The sequence below is a fragment of the Dipodomys merriami genome, unplaced genomic scaffold (genome assembly GCF_024711535.1).
Source record: "Dipodomys merriami isolate MVZ:Mamm:240054 unplaced genomic scaffold, mDipMer1.0.p SCAF_78, whole genome shotgun sequence".
Taxonomy (NCBI): domain Eukaryota; kingdom Metazoa; phylum Chordata; class Mammalia; order Rodentia; family Heteromyidae; genus Dipodomys; species Dipodomys merriami.
The window spans coordinates 5,048,655-5,072,827 of NW_027206379.1; the positions used below are offsets into that span (position 1 = coordinate 5,048,655).

The 24,173-nt window shown below is 48.4% G+C and overlaps 3 protein-coding genes across 3 annotated transcripts; all 3 read right to left on the reverse strand.

The window, feature by feature from the left end:
* Window positions 1-4,877: 4,877 nt before the first annotated feature.
* On the reverse strand, window positions 4,878-5,489 carry LOC138818637 (keratin-associated protein 5-5-like). The gene has a single exon (XM_070009615.1). The coding sequence runs from the start codon at window positions 5,487-5,489 to the stop codon at window positions 4,878-4,880; it is 612 nt and encodes a 203-aa protein (XP_069865716.1).
* An 8,404-nt stretch (window positions 5,490-13,893) lies between these two features.
* Window positions 13,894-14,535, reverse strand: LOC138818639 (keratin-associated protein 5-5-like). Its single transcript, XM_070009616.1, has one exon. It carries the CDS (start codon window positions 14,533-14,535, stop codon window positions 13,894-13,896), a length of 642 nt encoding a protein of 213 aa, XP_069865717.1.
* A 7,409-nt stretch (window positions 14,536-21,944) lies between these two features.
* LOC138818640 (keratin-associated protein 5-5-like) lies at window positions 21,945-22,586 on the reverse strand. The gene has a single exon (XM_070009617.1). It carries the CDS (start codon window positions 22,584-22,586, stop codon window positions 21,945-21,947), a length of 642 nt encoding a protein of 213 aa, XP_069865718.1.
* Between the last annotated feature and the right edge of the window lie 1,587 nt (window positions 22,587-24,173).

Below are 24,173 nucleotides of genomic sequence, written 5' to 3' on the forward strand. Positions count from 1 at the left end.
ATTGTAAGGGTGATATATAGGGGGTTACAGTTACATAAGTCAGAAAATGAGTACATTTCTTTGTTTTAACAGTGTCTCATCTTCCCTCATTATCTCCATTTTTCCCTCCTGAACCCCTCCCCCACAAGTTGTATAATTTGTTTTCAAAGTGTCTAGTGAATATCACAACGGCGTTTGTTCACCCTTTGTCCCTCCATTTCTGTACTTCCCTTACCCTCCCCCAAACTGATAAACTTACATACAATTCAGAACGTACAAAAATCAAAAACGGCAACAAAGGAGAAAAAAACTAGCAAAATAACCAAACCCTCTTGTTTCCATTTCTTGGAGTTCATTTCAGTGCGTGGCATTTTATATGATCAGATGCATATAGCTATTGGGCCTTTGTGATCCTCTCCTGAGAATATCTGTCTTTCTTCTCACCGTGTGAATGTTTAGAGTCATGTATAATTTGTCCTGCTGTTGACTGTGTATGTGAGTGGAACATGCTCTACTCTTTCCCAGTTCTTTTTTGTTCATCCATTCCTCTCATTATCTGTCCTTTCCTCTCATTATCTATCGGTTCCTCTTTTTGTCCATCTGTCCATCTGATATTCACCTCTCTCTCTCATTATCCAGCTATCCTTCTCATTAGACATCCAGTTGTCTCATGAGCCATCTATCTCTCGTATTATTTATCTGTTATCATTAGTCATCCATCCCTCTCATTATCTATTTGTCCCTCTCTTCCATCCATGCCTCCTCAGCATTCCCATCATCTCCAGCTTGCTTTCTCATCTCTGTTTGGGATTTCTTTAGTAAATATTGGTCCTGAATTGTTTTGGTTTAGTTTTATCTCTCCATCAATGTTATGGGATAATTTTGTTTGTTGGATACAGTAATCTTGGTTGGCAGGTATTATTTTCAGGACTTGAATTTATCATTCCACATTTTCCTGGATTCTAGGGTTTCTCTTGATTTAGATCTGATGAATTTGCCTTTGTGAGTAACCAAGGCCTCCATGCCCTCCCCGCCCCCCCCGCTACCGATATCATTCCTTGGTTCTGTTTTCTACATTTTAACTGTAATGTGAAGTGGAAGATCTTTTCTGGTCAAGTGTAGTATCTGCTGCTCTAGATACTTCCTGGTTTTCCATATCTTCCCTAGGTTCAGAGAGTTTCCTGCTATAATTTCACTGCATAGACGATCTGTCTTTTTTGTAGTTTTTGTTTGCATCTCAGCTCCTTCCTCTAATGCACGGATTCTTAGTTTGGTCTCTTGATCTGTCTCAGAGCACTGGAAAGCTGGCATGTGATTTCTGTTGTTTTGTTTCTGTCTGATTTTCACACTTCCATGACACCATCTTCCTCGCTGACATCCTTTCTTCTGCTTGATCTAGTCCACTGGCGACACTTTCCATTGAGGCTTTCTATTTTATTTATGGAGTTTTTCAATTCCAATATTCCCATTTTTTCCTCGTATGTGTGTGTATTTGTGTGGTGGGTGTTTGTGTGTGTGTGTGTGCATGTATGTGTGAGTGTATGTGTTTGCATGTGTTTGTATACGAATCCTGGGGTTTGAACTCAGTGCCTGGGTTTTGTGCTCAAGCCTTGTGCTCTACCACTTGAGCCCAGATCCACTTCTAACTTTTTGGTGGTTAGTTGGACATAAGGTTGTCACATACTTTTCTACCCCAGCTGGTTTTGGACTATAATCTTCAGATCTCAGCCTCCTGAGGAGCTAGGATTACAGGCGTGAGACACAAGAATCTGGGTTTTCCACTTTATTACCTTCAAATGGTTGCCAAACATGTTTTCCATTTTGAGAGTTTTTTCTCTTTTGCTGCTTTTCTTTTTAAAATGGTTTCCATTTAGCATGTGTATTTATGTGGGCACTGCATCCTTATCAATGCTGATTTTTGTTTCTTTTTTTGTTTTGTTTCCTGTTGTTGTTTTTAGAATCTCAACTTGCCTTCTGTATTTCTCATCTCAGCTGCTGAATTGCTTCTTATTTCAAATTAGCTTTCCAACTCTATCCATTTATTTGAATCCTCTTTGAGGCCATTGACCATTTCTAAACTAGACTTTGAGCTCCTTGTGTGGCATTTCAGCTCCTGGGATGCAATGGGTTTCATCACTAGGGGAGGAAAACATTTGAAGGCTCCATAGAGGGTACAAATGAACACAGGATGTGCTTTCCTTGCATTTTGGGATTTCTGCCTTGTGATCTTTGCTTCCTTTTTGGGGAGCCTTTCACAGCCCCAGGATGCCAGGCTGGGCTGGAGGGGTGAGTGCACACACAGAGCATGGAGGCCCCGTGTGGGACTCCAGATGCTGGGGGGAGGGGTTGGCACGACATGTGCCAGCCACGTGTCCCGCTCAATTTCCCGGCAGGCCAGCTCTGCCCAGTGCCCTGAGGGATGGTGGGAAAAGGGCAAAGGAGCCAGACAGCACCCTGGCCAGCGGGTTCTCCAGCCCAGGGATCCCACCATGCAAGATCAGAGGCTCAGTAGGTCCTGAGCTCCCCAGGCCCTCCACACACAGAATCAGGGGGTTAGCTGGCCCTCCAGCTCCAGGCCCTATCCTGTGGCATCAGGAGTGAGGGGTCCTGGAAAGCTCCATACTTGGGAATGCTCACATGTGCCCTTGGAGTTCAGAGTGTGTCAACCATTAGGAGTTGTGGGCCCTTGAGAGGGCTGGCAGGTCTGTTAGGTCAGATGGAGGTGGATTTGGGTCTGGTCAGCTCTCAGGGAGTGGAGGGGTGAGGGCATGGGCCTCCTGTCCTCTCCCACAGAACCATGAGATGGGTGAGGGGCCTTCGCTGTCCCACTCTCAGCCTTGGAACTGTGAGCCAAGTCCACCTCTTTCCTCCATTATTTCATTTTACCAACAGAAAGCAGACTAATAATTAAAGCACCACCATTCTCTAAGTCTGAAGGGTCCTGAAAGGAGGTACCCGGCCTTTGGGAAGGTTGGCGGGGCAGTGATGCTCTGCTGGGGCTTAAGAACATTTCTTGGTGCTGTTCTATACTACCCATGTTATCTTTGCAATCTTTGGAAATAGCCCAAATGAGCCGAGTGCTGGTGGATCACACCTGCTATCCTAGCTACTCCCAAGGCTGAGATCTGGAGGGTCATGGTTCAAGATCAGCCTGAACAGAAAAGTTTTCTAGATTCTATCCCCAAAATAATGAGCAAAATAGCAGGGTGGTTGTATGATTCCAGTGGTAGAGTACCAGCAGAGCAAGTGCAAGGCCCTGAGTTCAAACCCAAGTATTGCAAAAAAGTTAGAAGGAAGGAAGGAAGAATGAGAGAGAGAAATAAAGGAGAAAGAGCAGGAAGGAAGGAAGGAAGGAAGGAAGGAAGGAAGGAAGGAAGGAAGGAAGGAAGGAAGGAAGGAAGGAAGGAGAAAAAGGAAGACCAAATAATTTTTAAGTAAGCGTTGTGAGTGGAGGCAGACCTGCCTTGCTGTGGTCTTTCAAGACCTGCGCACTGCAATAGGTAGGAGGCTGTAAATGGCTAGATAATTGCAGGACTGCCAGGAGAGGCACCCAGTAATTGAAAGCAATTCCCTTTCCCAGTAACTCTGAGCTTCAAAGGAGAAGAGCTGGGGTGAGGTTGGTCCTGAGAGAGTTATACGTGCTCCACGCAGAATGGAGAAAACACTCTTCAAGACTCCATAGGTTTCTTGTGTTGTTTTGCCTTGTTGTTGTTGTGTTCTGGTACCAAGGCTAGAGCTCAGGGCCTCACGCGCTCACTCAGCTGTTTTGCTCATGGCTGCGGCTCTACGGTTTGAGCAGCACCTCAGGTGTTGTATTTTGCTGGCTAATTGGAGATCGAGTCAAGCAGACTTCTGCCCCAGCAGAAGTTGAATTGATCTCTTTAGATCTCAGGCTCCTGAAGTAGCTAGGATTACAGGAACCAGTCACCAGCATCTGGCTCACAAGACTCCATCTTGACAGAGTAACTGTGTGTGGTAGTGCATACTTGTTATCCGGGCACACTCCAGGCTCACACAGGCTCAGCCTCCTCTCAGGAAGGCCAGGGCTTCGGCAGGGGCCCAGGCAGCTTGGCCCAGGCAGCTTGGCCCAGGCAGCGTGTCCAGCTTTCCTTCCTGGCCACCCGTACCCTGGACCCTGAGGCTCCACCTGGGTCTGCCAGGGACCACCGTCCCTGGATGAATGAGGAACCAAAGAACTGTACTTTATTAGTCAGATTGAAGCTCATATAATGTCAATAAATAAATAAAGCTCACGATACGAATTAGACCATGCTTTGAAAAGCTTTTTATTTAAGGATGCCACAGCATCCTGTTGGACATGGTAGGGGGAGGATGAGAGAGACAAAACGGGGAGGGGGCGGGGGGAAGGAGGGAGAAGAAGGACAGTCGAAAGCAGGAAAAAGGGGCAGGGAGGAGGGGGAAGGAATAAAGAGAGGGGAAAGAGAGAAAGGGAAGTGAGAGAGAGGGAGGGAGGAAGAGAGAAAGGGAGAAAAGAAGATAGGCAGGGCAGCAGGCAGGGAGAGAGGAGAGGAGAGAGGGAGGGAAGGAAGGAGGCAGGCAGGGAGGCAGGGAGGGAGAGAGCATTGTCAGGGCAACTGTAGAAGAGCTGGAGGAGTCAGGGATGCTCTGGCAGGGCTGGTCCAAGGATTCAGGGAGCTTAAAGGACCAAGAGGACTGGGGGTGTTGGCTCTTGAGAAGGGGTGGGTCAGCAAAGACAGCAGGAGCAGCTTGGGCTGTGCCCCTGGGCTGGGCTCCCTGCTAGTGCCCTGAATGCTGGCTCTGCAGGAGGCCAGGGTTCTGGAGCCTAGTGGGGGTGGAGCTTCAGGTCTGGGAGAAGCAGCAAGACCTTTGCTGAGATACCCAACTGTTCCAGCTTACCTGTGTCTGTGATGAGAGCCTCAGACCTTGCACTGGCAGCACACGGGGGCACAGCAGCTGGAGCAGCAGGGTTTGCAACAGCTGGACTGGCAGCAGCAGGGCTTGCAACAGCTGGACTGGCAGCAGCAGGGCTTGCAACAGCAGGACTCACAGCAGCAGGGCTTGCAACAGCTGGACTGGCAGCAGCAGGGTTTACAACAACTGGACTGGCAGCAGCAGGGCTTGCAACAGCAGGACTCACAGCAACAAGGTTTACAACAGCAGGATTCACAGCAGCAGGGTTTACAACAGCAGGACTCACAGCAGCAGGGTTTGCAACAGCAGGATGGGCAGCAGCAGGGTTTGCAACAGCAGGACTCACAGCAGCAGGGTTTGCAACAGCTGGACTGACAGCAGCAGGGCTTGCAACAGCTGGACTCACAGCAGCAGGGTTTGCAACAGCTGGATTTGCAGCCCCCACAAGAACCGCAGCCCCCCTTGCAGCCCCCACAGGAGCCACAGCCTCCCTTGCAGCCCCCGCAGGAGCCACAGCCCCCCTTGCAGCTCCCGCAGGAGCCACAGCCCCCTTTGCAGCCCCCGCAGGAGCCACAGCTGGAGCAGGAGCAGGAGCAGGCTGGCACACAGCAGCTCATGGTTGTGGTGGTGGAGGGTGGAGGAGGTGAGAGGAGCAGGTGGAGAGAGAGGTGAGTGGTGTGGGGCCTCCTGGCCTGGCCTTTATGTCCCTGTGGGGTCAGGTGTGGACTGGGCACGAGGTCACTTCCTGGTCTGGGGCACATGGTCACTTCCTGGTCCTGTGTGGGCTTTCCCTGGGAAGTTGTGTGTCATTGCAAAGTAACAAGCATGGATGAGTCATGTGGCACACTTCCTGAGACACACTTCCTGGGACAAACCTTGCAGGACAAATGAAACAGGACACTTAGTGAGCGGAGCTGGGCTCTGTCCCTGCTGCCCGCCACACTCACCCCTCCATGTCTGTGCTGTTCCAGGAGGTCTTGAACAACAGCAGGCTCTCCACGGGCTCCCTGGTCTTGGGGTTTCAGGTAGTCAGAATTCTGGGCCTGCTCTTGACGCTAGATCCTGTCTGAGAGAGAAAGTTCTGGAGCAGTCACTCTCCCCTATGCCGGTGGTCTGGGACCCTGTGGCCTGGGCTCTGGGGCTCCTTCCCCTGAGCTTCCTTGGCGACTTTCTTGCTGTGCCGTCCTGCTTCATTCTCTGGCGTCCTGCTGGCCTGGGGCCCTTTGCTCTGGTTAGTTTGGTCAAGAATTGTCACTCGGGTTTATTCTCTCAAAGAGTGCTGCTTCATCCATTGCTCTGCAGTATTATTTCATTTTTCACTCATCAGCTCTGATGCTTTGTAAAAATAATTCTTGTTACTTTAAAGGGGATGCCAGAGGGGTTATAGTTGCATAGGTCAGGTAGAGTTCATTTCCTTTTGGACAGTGTCACCCCTGCCCTCAGTCTGTCCTAGATTTTCCCTCTGCCCCTGCCCACAAGTTCTAGAGTCCATTTTCCACGTTGTGTCCAGTGAGGAACACGGCTGCATTTGTCCACCCTTTGCTCGGTTCTGATCTTCATTGTCTCTCTCCTTCTGCTGACTTGGGGCTGGGCTTGCTCTTCCTTCTCTTCAGACATGGATGGGCATGCTTAGCTCTGATCTTTCATGTAGGTTCCCATCGCTACAAACCTTCCTTCTTCCCCTCGTTTCATTGCTGTGGAATTGCAAACACTGAAAAGTGTCATCTTTACTTCCATTGGATTCTAGGAAGCCTTTTGTTCCCCTCTCCTCCTTCTTCAATGAAAGGTCTATTGGGTGAGTGTGTTTTCTCTCTGTGATGTCTTTTTGTCTTCTTCTACTGTGATACAGGTGGTTGTAAGGCAATAGTTAGTTATTTCCACTTGTTGGAAGACATAGGCTGAAGTGTGATCTATTTGGAGTCATTCCTTGGTTGGCTTAGAAGAGGGATCATGCTGGGGCTCCACATGGACTAGACCGCAGACATCTTCTGAGGCCATCAGCCTAATGCTGACCTGCCTTCTGTAATGTGTATTCAGTAGGTAGTTTCGCTAGGTGGCCCATGAAGAGAACACCACTCAGGTATTCAGACAGGAAAAGAAGTTTATTTATCCCACGGTGCATGGTGGAGAGGCTTGGCAGAAAGGGGAGACCCACCCGAGGCCAGGACTTATCTGGTCCAGGGATGGGAAGAGGTGTGCCCAGGTGGAGGAAAGTTGTGGCCCCACTGGATCTGGATCTGACCTCACGGCCTGGGAACCTCCTAAGGTCAGATGAGAGCCAAGACCACCAACAGCCCAGGATGTGATCTAGCAGGAGGGGCAGTGACTGCTTCCAGGTGTGCCGGTTCCCTAGGTAACACAGACACTGGGGTGAGCCTTAGCCAGCAGGTGGGGAGGCCTCTGCACAGGGCCAGCTTGCCTCAGGGCAGACACGACACCTTTGTTAGATTGTTGGAGGGGTATCGTGATCATCTCAGGGTAGAGTGGGGTATTGAAATCTCCTACTTTTTAAAAAAAAAATCAAGGATTGATTAATTGATTTTTCCCCCCACCAATACAATGGGAAAAGTCACACAAAGAAAAGATTTCTTGCTCCCCATGAAGTATCATTGCATCTAGACCCTCTGTTATTTTATGCCCTGCAGTGATTTTTGTCTTGTGCAGCATTTAATGCTGTCTCTTTACGATTGTTGTGGGTCTCGGTGGATCACTCCTTTTATGCATGTACCCTGGCTTCTATCTCTTGGGGTGGATTTTGCTTGGAGTCTACATTGTGAGATATGAGCACAGGTACTCCAGTTTCCATCTAGCTTCTCTTCACTGGGCTTGTGATCTTCCATCCTTTCTCTCAGCCTGTGAGTTTCCTTCCCAGTCACCTGAGTTTCTTTCCACTGAAACTTCTTCTCCATCTTCTTTTTTTTAAATCGTATCTGCCAGTGTGCGCCTTTTAATTGGAGAGTTAAGACCACTTACCTTTGGGTCATTAGGTCTCTCATGAGCTGATGGTCATCATTCAGTGTGTCTTTTTCTGCTTATCCTGCATAGTTTTCTTTTTACATTCTCCTTATTTGTTTTGGGAGTTGGCTGATTTTCATTTTTTATTTTAATCTTTTATTGTTATTGTAAGGGTGATACATAGGCGGTTACAGTTACATAAGTCAGAAAATGAGTACATTCTTTGATTTTAACAGTGTCTCATCTTCCCTCTTTTTCTCTGTTTTTCCCTCCTGAGCCCCTCCCCCACAAGTTGTATAATTTGTTTTCAAAGTGTCTAGTGAAATATCACCGCAGCTTTTGTTCATCCTTTGTCCCTCCATATCTGTACCTTCTTTACCATCCCCCAAACTGATAAACTTACATACAAGACATCAGATACAGAAATCTAAAACAGGAAAAAGGAGGAAAAAAGTGACAAATTAACCAAACCCTCTTGTTTCCATTTCTTGGAGTTCATTTCAGTAAGTGGCATTTTATATGATCAGATGCACATAGCTATTGGGCCTTTGTGATCCTCTCCTGAGAATATCTGTCTTTGTTCTCACTGTGTGAGTGTTTAGAGTCCTGTATAATTCACCATGTAGTTGGCTGGCTTTCTGAGTTGAACATGCTCCATTCTTTCCCAGTTCTTGTTTGTTCATCCATTCCTCTCGATATCTGTCCTTTCCTCTCATTATTCATCTGTCCCTCTTGATATCCATCCATTCTTCCCATTATACATCCATCCCTCTAGTTATCCGTCTGTCCTTCTTGTTAGACATCCGTTCCTCTCGTTAGCCATCCATCCCTCTCATGATCTATTTGTCCCTCTCGTTATCCATCCATGCCTTCCCAGCTTTCCCATCACCTCCAGCTTGCTTCCTCATCTCTGTATGGCATTTCTTCTTTCTTTCATTTTCTTTTTTTTTTTGTGTCCAGTCCTGGGGCCTGAACTCTGGGCCTGGGCACTGTCTCTCAGCTCTTCAGCTCAAGGTTAGCACTCTACCACTTGAGCCACAGCGTCACTTCCGGCTTTTTCTGTTTATGTGATGCTGAGGAATGGAACCCAGGGCCTCATGCATGCAAGGCAAGCACTCTACCACTGAGCCATCTTCCCAGCCCCTGGGATTTCTTTAGTAGATATTCTGATGCCAGCTTTTGGTCCCAAATTATTTTTGCTTAGTTTTATCTCTCCATCAATGTTAAGGGATAATATTGCTGGATATAGTAATCTTGGTTGGCAGTTCTTTTTTTTATTGTGAAAATACAGTACAGAGGGGTCACAATTACATGGGCAAGGTAATGAGTACATTTCTTATCAAGCATTTTATCCTCTTCCTTTGTTTGCCCTTCCCATCCCTTCCCATCTTCCCCCACCCTCCTACCCAGTCCTCCCTGCCCTCCCCACCAAAGTTTTAAAGTTTGTTTGCAACATAACAACCTGTATATCTCGTTGTTGCAATGGGTCCACCTGTATCCCTATTTAAACGATTTGTTTTTCCCCTTCCCCTCCACAAATTATACCAACATCAAATGCAGTGAAAATAGGGGTTATACTGTAGGCGAGGGACATACAAAGCAACAGAGAAATAATCTTATAAATGTGTTAGAAACAATCGCAGGAAAGTAAAACAAAACATTTGAATACATATCTTAGGGTTCATTTCCCTAACATCACCTTATCTGACCTTTTCTACTTGACTCAGACATATACTAGATATTGCAAATAAGGGAAACTATGTTTCTTTGGGCCTGACTTACTTCACTTAATATAATTTTTTCCAAGCCTTTCCATTTCCTTACAAGTGGTGCAATGTCATTCTTTCTGATGGAGGCATAGAATTCCATTGTATATATATACCACATTTTCTTGATCCATTCATCTACTGAGGGGCATCTGGGTTGGTTCCATATCTTAGCTATAGTAAATAATGCTGCAATAAACATAGTGGTGCTGGTAGCTTTAGTGTGATCTTGTTTGTAAACATTTGAGTAAATGCCCAAAAGTGGGATTGCTGGGTCATAGGGGAGCTCTACATGGAGTCTTTTGAGGAAACTCCATACTGCTTTCCAAAGTGGTTGAACAAGTTTACACCCCCACCAACAATGCAGTAAGGTTCCCTTCTGTCCACATCCTCTCCAGCATCTGTTGTGATTAGAGTTTGATTTTAGCCATTCTAACTGGAGTGAGGTCGTATCTCAATGTTGTTTTGATTTGCATTTCTTTTATGGCTAGGGAGGTTGAGTATTTCTTCATGTGTCTATTGGCCAACCTTCTTTCCTCTTTAGAGAAGTTTCTCTTTAAGTCTTTAGCCCACTTATTTGTTGGGCAGTTGTTTCTTTGAAGATTTGTTGTTGGGGGATTTAATTTTTTGAGTTCAAGGTATATTTTAGATATGAGACCCTTGTCTGTTGTATGGCTAGTGAAGATCTTCTCCCAATCCGTGGGCTTTCTATTGATCTTGCTAGCTATGTCCTTTGCCATGCAGAAGCTCTGCAATTTCATGCAATCCCATTTGTCCAACCATTCTTTGATTTGTTGTGTTTCTGGGTCTCTATTAAGAAAATTTTGGTCAGTGCCAACAAGACCTAGGGTTTCTCCTATTCCATCCTGTAATGTTTTCAGAGTGTCTGCTTTGACTCTGAGGTCTTTGATCCATTTGGAGTTGATTCTGGTGCAGGGTGATATATAAGGATCTGGCTTTAGTAGTTAACCAATTTTGCCAGCACCATTTACTGAAGAGGCTGTCTTTCTTCCATTCTATTTTTTTTTAGCTCCCTTATCGAAGATTAGATGGCTATAGGTCTGTAGGTTCATTTCTGGGTTTTCAATTCTATCCCATTGGTCCTGAGGTCTGTTCTTGTGCCAGTACCAAGCTGCTTTGATTACTATGGCTTTATAGTAGAGTTTGAGATTTGGTATTGATATTCCTCCAGCAGTGTTCTTTCTGTTGAGGATCGTTTATGCTATTCGGGGTCTTTTATTGCTCCATATGAATTTTGGGATTGCCTCTTCTATTTCCTTTTAGAATGAGGTTGGAATTTTGATAGGTATCGCATTGAATTGGTAGATAGCCTTGGGAAGTATTGCCATTTTCACGATGTTGATCTTTCCAATCCAGGAGCATGGGAGTTTTTGCCACTTTCTAAGTTCTGTTTTGATTTCCTTTTTGAAGTTTTTAAAGTTTTCATCATAGAGGTCCTTCACTTCTTTGGTTAAGTTAATACCTAGGTATTTTATTTTTTGTGGGGCTATTACAAATGGAGTTGCTTTCCTAATTTCAGCCACACTTTTCTCATTGTTGGCATACAGAAAAGCCATTGATTTTTGAGGGTTAATTTTATACCCTGCTACTTTGCCACAGCGTTGAATCAGCTTGAGTAATTTGGGAGTGGAGTCTATGGGATTCTTTAAATACAAGATTTGGTTGGCAGTTCTTCATTTTCAGGACTTGAACATATCATTCTACCTTTTCCTGGACGCTAGGGTTCCTCTTGATATAGATCTGATGAATTTGCCTTTGTGAATCACAAGGCCTCCCCACCACCTCTCTGATATCCATCCTTGGCTCTGTTCTCTACATTTTAACTGTGATGCAAGATGGAAGTTCTTCTCTGATCAAGTCTAGTATCTGCTGCTCTAAACACCTCCTGGGTGTCCATATCTTCCCTAGGTTTGGGGAGTTTCCTGCTGCAATGTCACTGTAGACATTCTGTGGTTTTTGTAGTTTTTGTTTGCATCTCAGTTCCCTCTAGTCCACACAACTTCCCTTCTGTATTTCTCATCTCAGCTGCTGAATTTCTTGTCATTTCAAATTAGCTTTCTAACTCCATCCACTTATTTGAATCCTCTTTGAGGCCTTTGACCATTTCTAAACTAGACTTTTGGGTTCCTTCTGTGGCATTTCAGCTCCTGTGATGCTTTGGGTTTTGTCACCAGGGGAGGTAAACATTTGAAGGCTCCGTAGAGGGTACAAATGAACAGAGGATATAAGTGCTTGCCTTGTGTTTTGGGGTTTCTGCCTTATGATGTGTGCTCCCTTTGTGGGGAGCCATTTGCAATCTGTGGATGGTGGGCACTGGGAGAGTTGATGGGTCTGCCCAACCGCCAGGGCTTCAGGGATGTGTGCACACACAGAGCAGGGAGCAGGATGCTGGGACCCACAGGGCGAGGTGGTGGGTTTCTGCAGGATGCTTTCAGGACTGTAGAGATCACAAAGGGTCCCGACAGGTGGGAGACAGTGACTAAAGGCTCTCCAGGGCCACGTTTCACCAACCCCCTCTCTTCACCTTGGAGCTCATAGTTACCTAGAAAGGAAATTCCTTTCAATTACTGGGTGGCCTCTCCTGGCAGTCCTGCATTTACCTAGCCATTTATAGCCTCCTACTTATTACAGTGTGCAGGTCGTAAAAGACCACAGCAAGGGCTGAGCGGTTGTCTCAGTGGTAGAGCACATGCTTGCCTCACATGCATGAGGCCCTGGGTTCAAATCCTCACCCCACATAAGCAACAAAATCCAGATGTGGCGCTGTGGCTCTAGTGGTAGAGCACTCGCCTTGAGCTGAAGAGATGAGGGACAGCAACCAGACCCAAAGTTCAAGCCCCACGACCAGCAAAAAACAAAGAAAAAACAAACAAACACAAAACAAAGACCCACAGTGAGCAGGTCAGCCTCCACTCTCTATGGTCATCTGTTTGTGCCATGGATCTTTCTGCACTCTCCATGGTCGTCTGTTTGTGCCATGGATCTTTCTGGGGTTTTAATAGCACGTCATTTCATGAGAACTACAGATGAGTCTCAGGCCCTCTGCTGTGTTGAGTGCTTTGTCCATGAGTGTGTTCCGTGCCCTTTATTGAGAGAGATGTTCTTGGGTTTGCCTCTCTGCATGGTGTGGTTGGCAGCATGCAGGTCTATGTTTTGTGAAGTTTGTGCTCCGTGTCCATGATTAATGGGGCATTTGCCAGCACTCACTGCCATCATGGAGGTCCATCTGTGCGTGGGCCCCGCAGCCTGAAATTTGCTAAGACACACTTCCTAGTCCCGTGTCCCCAAATGCAGGCCCCCCCAAACTGAGGGAGCTGCTGCCTTGGGTGGGCTTCCTTGAACCCTGCCATGCTTTCTCCCACAGGAGCCTCTCCTCTCTCCAGCCCCAGGCTCACACCAGCTAGGCCTCCTCTCAGGAAGGTCTGGGCTTGGGCAGGGGCGCAGGCAGTTTGACCCAGGCAGCAGGCCAAGCTTTCCTACCTAGCCACCCATGCCCTGGACCCCGAGGCTCCACCTCGGCCTGCCAGGGACCACCGTCCATGGACGAATGAAGAACCTAAGACCTGGACTTTATTTCTTAGATTGAAGCTCATATATAAATATAAAATAAAAATAATATAAACAAATAAATAAATAAATAAATGTTATCACAACAATTACACCATGCTTTGTTAAGCTTTTTATTTAAGGACGCCACAGCATCCTGTTGGACATGATAGGGGGAGCATGAGAGAGTCAAAGCGGGGAGCAGGGGGAAGGAGGGAGAAGAAGCTAAGGGGAAAGAAGGAAAATGCGTAGGGAGGAGGGGGAAGGAAGAAAGAGGGGAAAGGGAGGAAGGGAAGTGAGAGAAAGGGAGGGAGGAAGAGAGGAAGAGAGGAAGGAAGGCAGGGCTGCAAGCAGAGAAGGGGAGGAAGGAGAGAGGGAAAGAAGGAAAGAGACAGGCAGGGAGGCAGGCAGGCAGGGAGGGAGAGGGCCAGTGTTGAAGAGCTGGAGGAGTCAGGGATGCTCTGGCAGGGCTGGTCCAGGGGTTCAGGGAGCTTAAAGGACCAAGAGGACTGGGGGTGTTGGCTCTTGAGAAGGGGTGGGTCAGCAAAGACTGCAGGAGCAGCTTGGGCTGTGCCCCTGGGCTGGGCTCCCTGCTAGTGCCCTGAATGCTGGCTCTGCAGGAGGCCAGGGTTCTGGAGCCTAGTGGGGGTGGAGCTTCAGGTCTGGGAGAAGCAGCAAGACCTTTGCTGAGATACCCAACTGTTCCAGCTTACCTGTGTCTGTGATGAGAGCCTCAGACCTTGCACTGGCAGCACACGGGGGCACAGCAGCTGGAGCAGCAGGGTTTGCAACAGCTGGACTGGCAGCAGCAGGGCTTGCAACAGCTGGACTGGCAGCAGCAGGGCTTGCAACAGCAGGACTCACAGCAGCAGGGCTTGCAACAGCTGGACTGGCAGCAGCAGGGTTTACAACAACTGGACTGGCAGCAGCAGGGCTTGCAACAGCAGGACTCACAGCAACAAGGTTTACAACAGCAGGATTCACAGCAGCAGGGTTTACAACAGCAGGACTCACAGCAGCAGGGTTTGCAACAGCAGGATGGGCAGCAGCAGGGTTTGCAACAGCAGGACTCACAGCAGCAGGGTTTGCAACAGCTGGACTGACAGCAGCAGGGCTTGCAACAGCTGGACTCACAGCAGCAGGGTTTGCAACAGCTGGATTTGCAGCCCCCACAAGAACCGCAGCCCCCCTTGCAGCCCCCACAGGAGCCACAACCTCCCTTGCAGCCCCCACAGGAGCCACAGCCTCCCTTGCAGCCCCCGCAGGAGCCACAGCCCCCCTTGCAGCTCCCGCAGGAGCCACAGCCCCCTTTGCAGCCCCCGCAGGAGCCACAGCTGGAGCAGGAGCAGGAGCAGGCTGGCACACAGCAGCTCATGGTTGTGGTGGTGGAGGGTGGAGGAGGTGAGAGGAGCAGGTGGAGAGAGAGGTGAGTGGTGTGGGGCCTCCTGGCCTGGCCTTTATGTCCCTGTGGGGTCAGGTGTGGACTGGGCACGAGGTCACTTCCTGGTCTGGGGCACATGGTCACTTCCTGGTCCTGTGTGGGCTTTCCCTGGGAAGTTGTGTGTCATTGCAAAGTAACAAGCATGGATGAGTCATGTGGCACACTTCCTGAGACACACTTCCTGGGACAAACCTTGCAGGACAAATGAAACAGGACACTTAGTGAGCGGAGCTGGGCTCTGTCCCTGCTGCCCGCCACACTCACCCCTCCATGTCTGTGCTGTTCCAGGAGGTCTTGAACAACAGCAGGCTCTCCACGGGCTCCCTGGTCTTGGGGTTTCAGGTAGTCAGAGTTCTGGGCCTGCTCTTGACGCTAGATCCTGTCTGAGAGAGAAAGTTCTGGAGCAGTCACTCTCCCCTATGCCGGTGGTCTGGGACCCTGTGGCCTGGGCTCTGGGGCTCCTTCCCCTGAGCTTCCTTGGCGACTTTCTTGCTGTGCCGTCCTGCTTCATTCTCTGGCGTCCTGCTGGCCTGGGGCCCTTTGCTCTGGTTAGTTTGGTCAAGAATTGTCACTCGGGTTTATTCTCTCAAAGAGTGCTGCTTCATCCATTGCTCTGCAGTATTATTTCATTTTTCACTCATCAGCTCTGATGCTTTGCAAAAATAATTCTTGTTACTTTAAAGGGGATGGCAGAGGGGTTATAGTTGCATAGGTCAGGTAGAGTTCATTTCCTTTTGGACAGTGTCACCCCTGCCCTCAGTCTGTCCTAGATTTTCCCTCTGCCCCTGCCCACAAGTTCTAGAGTCCATTTTCCACGTTGTGTCCAGTGAGGAACACGGCTGCATTTGTCCACCCTTTGCTCGGTTCTGATCTTCATTGTCTCTCTCCTTCTGCTGACTTGGGGCTGGGCTTGCTCTTCCTTCTCTTCAGACATGGATGGGCATGCTTAGCTCTGATCTTTCATGTAGGTTCCCATCGCTACAAACCTTCCTTCTTCCCCTCGTTTCATTGCTGTGGAATTGCAAACACTGAAAAGTGTCATCTTTACTTCCATTGGATTCTAGCAAGCCTTTTGTTCCCCTCTCCTCCTTCTTCAATGAAGGGTCTATTGGGTGAGTGTGTTTTCTCTCTGTGATGTCTTTTTGTCTTCTACTGTGATACAGGTGGCTGTAAGGAAATAGTTATTTCTACTTGTTGGAAGACATGGGCTGAAGTGAAATCTATTTGGAGTCATTCCTTGGTTGGCTTAGAAGAGGGATCATGCTGAGGCTCCACATGGACTAGACCGGAGACATCTGCTGAGGCCATCAGCCTAATGCTGACCTGCCTTCTGTAATGTGTATTCAGTAGGTAGTTTCGCTAGGTGGCCCATGAAGAGAGTACCACGCGGTATTCAGACAGGAAAAGACGTGTATTTATGGCCCTGCTGCCCCCTGCAGTGCATGGTCGAATGTCATGTTGGAAAGGGGAGACCCACCCCAGGCCAAGACTTATCTGTGCCAGAGATGGGAAGAGGTGTGGCCACGTGGAGGAAAGGTGTGTCCACACTGCATCTGGATGTGACCTCAGGTCCTGGGACCCTCCTATGGTCAGATGGAAGCCAGGACCACCGGCAGCCCAGGTTGTGGTCTAGCAGGAGGGGCAGCGACTGTTTCCAGGTGTGCGGGTTCCCTAGGTAACAGACACTGGGGGGAGACTTAGCCAGGAGGTGGGGAGGCCTCTGCACAGGGCCAGCTTGCCCCAGGGCAGACATGACACCTTTGTTAGTTTTTTCTGGAGGGGTGTTGGGATCATCTCAGGGTAGAGTGGGGTATTGAAATCTCCTACTATTTAAAAAAATCAAGGATTGTTTAATTGATTTTTTACCCCCACCAATACAGTGGGAAAAGTCACACAAAGGAAAGATTTCTTGCTCCCCATGAAGTATGATTGCATCTAGACCCTCTGTTATTTTATGCCCTGCAGCGTTTTTGTCTTGTGCAGCATTTAATGCTGTCTCTTTACTATTGCTGTGGGTCTCGCTGGATCACTCCTTTTATGCAAGTAACCTGGCTTTTATCTCTTCAGCTGGATTTTGCTTGGAGTCTATCTACATTGTGAGATATAAGCACAGGTACTCCAGTCACCATCTAGCTTCTCTTCACTGGGCATGTGATCTTCCATCCTTTCCCTAAGCCTGTGAGTATCTTTGCCAGTGACCTGAGTTTCTTTCCCAGTGAGCTGAGTTTCTTTCCACTGAAACTTCTTCTTCTTCTTTTTCTTTTTTTAAAATCGTATCAACCAAGAGTGTATCTTTTAAGTGGAGAGTTAAGACCATTTACCTTGGGGTCATTGTGGACTGTCATGAGCTGATGGTCATCATTCAGTGTGTCTTTTTCTGCTTATCCTGCATAGCTTTATTTTTATATCCTCCTCAATTGTTTTGGGAGGTGGCTGATTTTCATTTTTTATTTTAAGTCTTTTCTTGTTATTGTAAGGGTGATATATAGGGGGTTACAGTTACATAAGTCAGAAAATGAGTACATTTCTTTGTTTTAACAGTGTCTCATCTTCCCTCATTATCTCCATTTTTCCCTCCTGAACCCCTCCCCCACAAGTTGTATAATTTGTTTTCAAAGTGTCTAGTGAATATCACAACGGCGTTTGTTCACCCTTTGTCCCTCCATTTCTGTACTTCCCTTACCCTCCCCCAAACTGATAAACTTACATACAATTCAGAAGGTACAAAAATCAAAAACGGCAACAAAGGAGAAAAAAACTAGCAAAATAACCAAACCCTCTTGTTTCCATTTCTTGGAGTTCATTTCAGTGCGTGGCATTTTATATGATCAGATGCATATAGCTATTGGGCCTTTGTGATCCTCTCCTGAGAATATCTGTCTTTCTTCTCACCGTGTGAATGTTTAGAGTCATGTATAATTTGTCCTGCTGTTGACTGTGTATGTGAGTGGAACATGCTCTACTCTTTCCCAGTTCTTTTTTGTTCATCCATTCCTCTCATTATCTGTCCTTTCCTCTCATTATCTATCGGTTCCTCTTTTTGTCCATCTGTCCATCTGATATTCACCTCTCTCTCTCATTATCCAGCTATCCTTCTCATTAGACATCCAGTTGTCTCATGAGCCATCTATCTCTCGTATTATTTATCTGTTATCATTAGTCATCCATCCCTCTCATTATCTATTTGTCCCTCTCTTCCATCCATGCCTCCTCAGCATTCCCATCATCTCCAGCTTGCTTTCTCATCTCTGTTTGGGATTTCTTTAGTAAATATTGGTCCTGAATTGTTTTGGTTTAGTTTTATCTCTCCATCAATGTTATGGGATAATTTTGTTTGTTGGATACAGTAATCTTGGTTGGCAGGTATTATTTTCAGGACTTGAATTTATCATTCCACATTTTCCTGGATTCTAGGGTTTCTCTTGATTTAGATCTGATGAATTTGCCTTTGTGAGTAACCAAGGCCTCCATGCCCTCCCCGCCCCCCCCCCCTACCGATATCATTCCTTGGTTCTGTTTTCTACATTTTAACTGTAATGTGAAGTGGAAGATCTTTTCTGGTCAAGTGTAGTATCTGCTGCTCTAGATACTTCCTGGTTTTCCATATCTTCCCTAGGTTCAGAGAGTTTCCTGCTATAATTTCACTGCATAGACGATCTGTCTTTTTTGTAGTTTTTGTTTGCATCTCAGCTCCTTCCTCTAATGCACGGATTCTTAGTTTGGTCTCTTGATCTGTCTCAGAGCACTGGAAAGCTGGCATGTGATTTCTGTTGTTTTGTTTCTGTCTGATTTTCACACTTCCATGACACCATCTTCCTCGCTGACATCCTTTCTTCTGCTTGATCTAGTCCACTGGCGACACTTTCCATTGAGGCTTTCTATTTTATTTATGGAGTTTTTCAATTCCAATATTCCCATTTTTTCCTCGTATGTGTGTGTATTTGTGTGGTGGGTGTTTGTGTGTGTGTGTGTGCATGTATGTGTGAGTGTATGTGTTTGCATGTGTTTGTATACGAATCCTGGGGTTTGAACTCAGTGCCTGGGTTTTGTGCTCAAGCCTTGTGCTCTACCACTTGAGCCCAGATCCACTTCTAACTTTTTGGTGGTTAGTTGGACATAAGGTTGTCACATACTTTTCTACCCCAGCTGGTTTTGGACTATAATCTTCAGATCTCAGCCTCCTGAGGAGCTAGGATTACAGGCGTGAGACACAAGAATCTGGGTTTTCCACTTTATTACCTTCAAATGGTTGCCAAACATGTTTTCCATTTTGAGAGTTTTTTCTCTTTTGCTGCTTTTCTTTTTAAAATGGTTTCCATTTAGCATGTGTATTTATGTGGGCACTGCATCCTTATCAATGCTGATTTTTGTTTCTTTTTTTGTTTTGTTTCCTGTTGTTGTTTTTAGAATCTCAACTTGCCTTCTGTATTTCTCATCTCAGCTGCTGAATTGCTTCTTATTTCAAATTAGCTTTCCAACTCTATCCATTTATTTGAATCCTCTTTGAGGCCATTGACCATTTCTAAACTAGACTTTGAGCTCCTTGTGTGGCATTTCAGCTCCTGGGATGCAATGGGTTTCATCACTAGGGGAGGAAAACATTTGAAGGCTCCATAGAGGGTACAAATGAACACAGGATGTGCTTTCCTTGCATTTTGGGATTTCTGCCTTGTGATCTTTGCTTCCTTTTTGGGGAGCCTTTCACAGCCCCAGGATGCCAGGCTGGGCTGGAGGGGTGAGTGCACACACAGAGCATGGAGGCCCCGTGTGGGACTCCAGATGCTGGGGGGAGGGGTTGGCACGACATGTGCCAGCCACGTGTCCCGCTCAATTTCCCGGCAGGCCAGCTCTGCCCAGTGCCCTGAGGGATGGTGGGAAAAGGGCAAAGGAGCCAGACAGCACCCTGGCCAGCGGGTTCTCCAGCCCAGGGATCCCACCATGCAAGATCAGAGGCTCAGTAGGTCCTGAGCTCCCCAGGCCCTCCACACACAGAATCAGGGGGTTAGCTGGCCCTCCAGCTCCAGGCCCTATCCTGTGGCATCAGGAGTGAGGGGTCCTGGAAAGCTCCATACTTGGGAATGCTCACATGTGCCCTTGGAGTTCAGAGTGTGTCAACCATTAGGAGTTGTGGGCCCTTGAGAGGGCTGGCAGGTCTGTTAGGTCAGATGGAGGTGGATTTGGGTCTGGTCAGCTCTCAGGGAGTGGAGGGGTGAGGGCATGGGCCTCCTGTCCTCTCCCACAGAACCATGAGATGGGTGAGGGGCCTTCGCTGTCCCACTCTCAGCCTTGGAACTGTGAGCCAAGTCCACCTCTTTCCTCCATTATTTCATTTTACCAACAGAAAGCAGACTAATAATTAAAGCACCACCATTCTCTAAGTCTGAAGGGTCCTGAAAGGAGGTACCCGGCCTTTGGGAAGGTTGGCGGGGCAGTGATGCTCTGCTGGGGCTTAAGAACATTTCTTGGTGCTGTTCTATACTACCCATGTTATCTTTGCAATCTTTGGAAATAGCCCAAATGAGCCGAGTGCTGGTGGATCACACCTGCTATCCTAGCTACTCCCAAGGCTGAGATCTGGAGGGTCATGGTTCAAGATCAGCCTGGACAGAAAAGTTTTCTAGATTCTATCCCCAAAATAATGAGCAAAATAGCAGGGTGGTTGTATGATTCCAGTGGTAGAGTACCAGCAGAGCAAGTGCAAGGCCCTGAGTTCAAACCCAAGTATTGCAAAAAAGTTAGAAGGAAGGAAGGAAGAATGAGAGAGAGAAATAAAGGAGAAAGAGCAGGAAGGAAGGAAGGAAGGAAGGAAGGAAGGAAGGAAGGAAGGAAGGAAGGAAGGAAGGAAGGATGGAGAAAAAGGAAGACCAAATAATTTTTAAGTAAGCGTTGTGAGTGGAGGCAGACCTGCCTTGCTGTGGTCTTTCAAGACCTGCGCACTGCAATAGGTAGGAGGCTGTAAATGGCTAGATAATTGCAGGACTGCCAGGAGAGGCACCCAGTAATTGAAAGCAATTCCCTTTCCCAGTAACTCTGAGCTTCAAAGGAGAAGAGCTGGGGTGAGGTTGGTCCTGAGAGAGTTATACGTGCTCCACGCAGAATGGAGAAAACACTCTTCAAGACTCCATAGGTTTCTTGTGTTGTTTTGCCTTGTTGTTGTTGTGTTCTGGTACCAAGGCTAGAGCTCAGGGCCTCACGCGCTCACTCAGCTGTTTTGCTCATGGCTGCGGCTCTACGGTTTGAGCAGCACCTCAGGTGTTGTATTTTGCTGGCTAATTGGAGATCGAGTCAAGCAGACTTCTGCCCCAGCAGAAGTTGAATTGATCTCTTTAGATCTCAGGCTCCTGAAGTAGCTAGGATTACAGGAACCAGTCACCAGCATCTGGCTCACAAGACTCCATCTTGACAGAGTAACTGTGTGTGGTAGTGCATACTTGTTATCCGGGCACACTCCAGGCTCACACAGGCTCAGCCTCCTCTCAGGAAGGCCAGGGCTTCGGCAGGGGCCCAGGCAGCTTGGCCCAGGCAGCTTGGCCCAGGCAGCGTGTCCAGCTTTCCTTCCTGGCCACCCGTACCCTGGACCCTGAGGCTCCACCTGGGTCTGCCAGGGACCACCGTCCCTGGATGAATGAGGAACCAAAGAACTGTACTTTATTAGTCAGATTGAAGCTCATATAATGTCAATAAATAAATAAAGCTCACGATACGAATTAGACCATGCTTTGAAAAGCTTTTTATTTAAGGATGCCACAGCATCCTGTTGGACATGGTAGGGGGAGGATGAGAGAGACAAAACGGGGAGGGGGCGGGGGGAAGGAGGGAGAAGAAGGACAGTCGAAAGCAGGAAAAAGGGGCAGGGAGGAGGGGGAAGGAATAAAGAGAGGGGAAAGAGAGAAAGGGAAGTGAGAGAGAGGGAGGGAGGAAGAGAGAAAGGGAGAAAAGAAGATAGGCAGGGCAGCAGGCAGGGAGAGAGGAGAGGAGAGAGGGAGGGAAGGAAGGAGGCAGGCAGGGAGGCAGGGAGGGAGAGAGCATTGTCAGGGCAACTGTAGAAGAGCTGGAGGAGTCAGGGATGCTCTGGCAGGGCTGGTCCAAGGATTCAGGGAGCTTAAAGGACCAAGAGGACTGGGGGTGTTGGCTCTTGAGAAGGGGTGGGTCAGCAAAGACAGCAGGAGCAGCTTGGGCTGTGCCCCTGGGCTGGGCTCCCTGCTAGTGCCCTGAATGCTGGCTCTGCAGGAGGCCAGGGTTCTGGAGCCTAGTGGGGGTGGAGCTTCAGGTCTGGGAGAAGCAGCAAGACCTTTGCTGAGATACCCAACTGTTCCAGCTTACCTGTGTCTGTGATGAGAGCCTCAGACCTTGCACTGGCAGCACACGGGGGCACAGCAGCTGGAGCAGCAGGGTTTGCAACAGCTGGACTGGCAGCAGCAGGGCTTGCAACAGCTGGACTGGCAGCAGCAGGGCTTGCAACAGCAGGACTCACAGCAGCAGGGCTTGCAACAGCTGGACTGGCAGCAGCAGGGTTTACAACAACTGGACTGGCAGCAGCAGGGCTTGCAACAGCAGGACTCACAGCAACAAGGTTTACAACAGCAGGATTCACAGCAGCAGGGTTTACAACAGCAGGACTCACAGCAGCAGGGTTTGCAACAGCAGGATGGGCAGCAGCAGGGTTTGCAACAGCAGGACTCACAGCAGCAGGGTTTGCAACAGCTGGACTGACAGCAGCAGGGCTTGCAACAGCTGGACTCACAGCAGCAGGGTTTGCAACAGCTGGATTTGCAGCCCCCACAAGAACCGCAGCCCCCCTTGCAGCCCCCACAGGAGCCACAACCTCCCTTGCAGCCCCCACAGGAGCCACAGCCTCCCTTGCAGCCCCCGCAGGAGCCACAGCCCCCCTTGCAGCTCCCGCAGGAGCCACAGCCCCCTTTGCAGCCCCCGCAGGAGCCACAGCTGGAGCAGGAGCAGGAGCAGGCTGGCACACAGCAGCTCATGGTTGTGGTGGTGGAGGGTGGAGGAGGTGAGAGGAGCAGGTGGAGAGAGAGGTGAGTGGTGTGGGGCCTCCTGGCCTGGCCTTTATGTCCCTGTGGGGTCAGGTGTGGACTGGGCACGAGGTCACTTCCTGGTCTGGGGCACATGGTCACTTCCTGGTCCTGTGTGGGCTTTCCCTGGGAAGTTGTGTGTCATTGCAAAGTAACAAGCATGGATGAGTCATGTGGCACACTTCCTGAGACACACTTCCTGGGACAAACCTTGCAGGACAAATGAAACAGGACACTTAGTGAGCGGAGCTGGGCTCTGTCCCTGCTGCCCGCCACACTCACCCCTCCATGTCTGTGCTGTTCCAGGAGGTCTTGAACAACAGCAGGCTCTCCACGGGCTCCCTGGTCTTGGGGTTTCAGGTAGTCAGAGTTCTGGGCCTGCTCTTGACGCTAGATCCTGTCTGAGAGAGAAAGTTCTGGAGCAGTCACTCTCCCCTATGCCGGTGGTCTGGGACCCTGTGGCCTGGGCTCTGGGGCTCCTTCCCCTGAGCTTCCTTGGCGACTTTCTTGCTGTGCCGTCCTGCTTCATTCTCTGGCGTCCTGCTGGCCTGGGGCCCTTTGCTCTGGTTAGTTTGGTCAAGAATTGTCACTCGGGTTTATTCTCTCAAAGAGTGCTGCTTCATCCATTGCTCTGCAGTATTATTTCATTTTTCACTCATCAGCTCTGATGCTTTGCAAAAATAATTCTTGTTACTTTAAAGGGGATGGCAGAGGGGTTATAGTTGCATAGGTCAGGTAGAGTTCATTTCCTTTTGGACAGTGTCACCCCTGCCCTCAGTCTGTCCTAGATTTTCCCTCTGCCCCTGCCCACAAGTTCTAGAGTCCATTTTCCACGTTGTGTCCAGTGAGGAACACGGCTGCATTTGTCCACCCTTTGCTCGGTTCTGATCTTCATTGTCTCTCTCCTTCTGCTGACTTGGGGCTGGGCTTGCTCTTCCTTCTCTTCAGACATGGATGGGCATGCTTAGCTCTGATCTTTCATGTAGGTTCCCATCGCTACAAACCTTCCTTCTTCCCCTCGTTTCATTGCTGTGGAATTGCAAACACTGAAAAGTGTCATCTTTACTTCCATTGGATTCTAGCAAGCCTTTTGTTCCCCTCTCCTCCTTCTTCAATGAAGGGTCTATTGGGTGAGTGTGTTTTCTCTCTGTGATGTCTTTTTGTCTTCTACTGTGATACAGGTGGCTGTAAGGAAATAGTTATTTCTACTTGTTGGAAGACATGGGCTGAAGTGAAATCTATTTGGAGTCATTCCTTGGTTGGCTTAGAAGAGGGATCATGCTGAGGCTCCACATGGACTAGACCGGAGACATCTGCTGAGGCCATCAGCCTAATGCTGACCTGCCTTCTGTAATGTGTATTCAGTAGGTAGTTTCGCTAGGTGGCCCATGAAGAGAGTACCACGCGGTATTCAGACAGGAAAAGACGTGTATTTATGGCCCTGCTGCCCCCTGCAGTGCATGGTCGAATGTCATGTTGGAAAGGGGAGACCCACCCCAGGCCAAGACTTATCTGTGCCAGAGATGGGAAGAGGTGTGG

Coding starts and splice junctions, on each gene's coding strand:
- LOC138818637 (XM_070009615.1), bottom strand. CDS start 5,489: ATGAGCTGCTGTGTGCCAGCCTGCTCCTGCTCCTGCTCCAGCTGTGGC.
- LOC138818640 (XM_070009617.1), bottom strand. CDS start 22,586: ATGAGCTGCTGTGTGCCAGCCTGCTCCTGCTCCTGCTCCAGCTGTGGC.
- LOC138818639 (XM_070009616.1), bottom strand. CDS start 14,535: ATGAGCTGCTGTGTGCCAGCCTGCTCCTGCTCCTGCTCCAGCTGTGGC.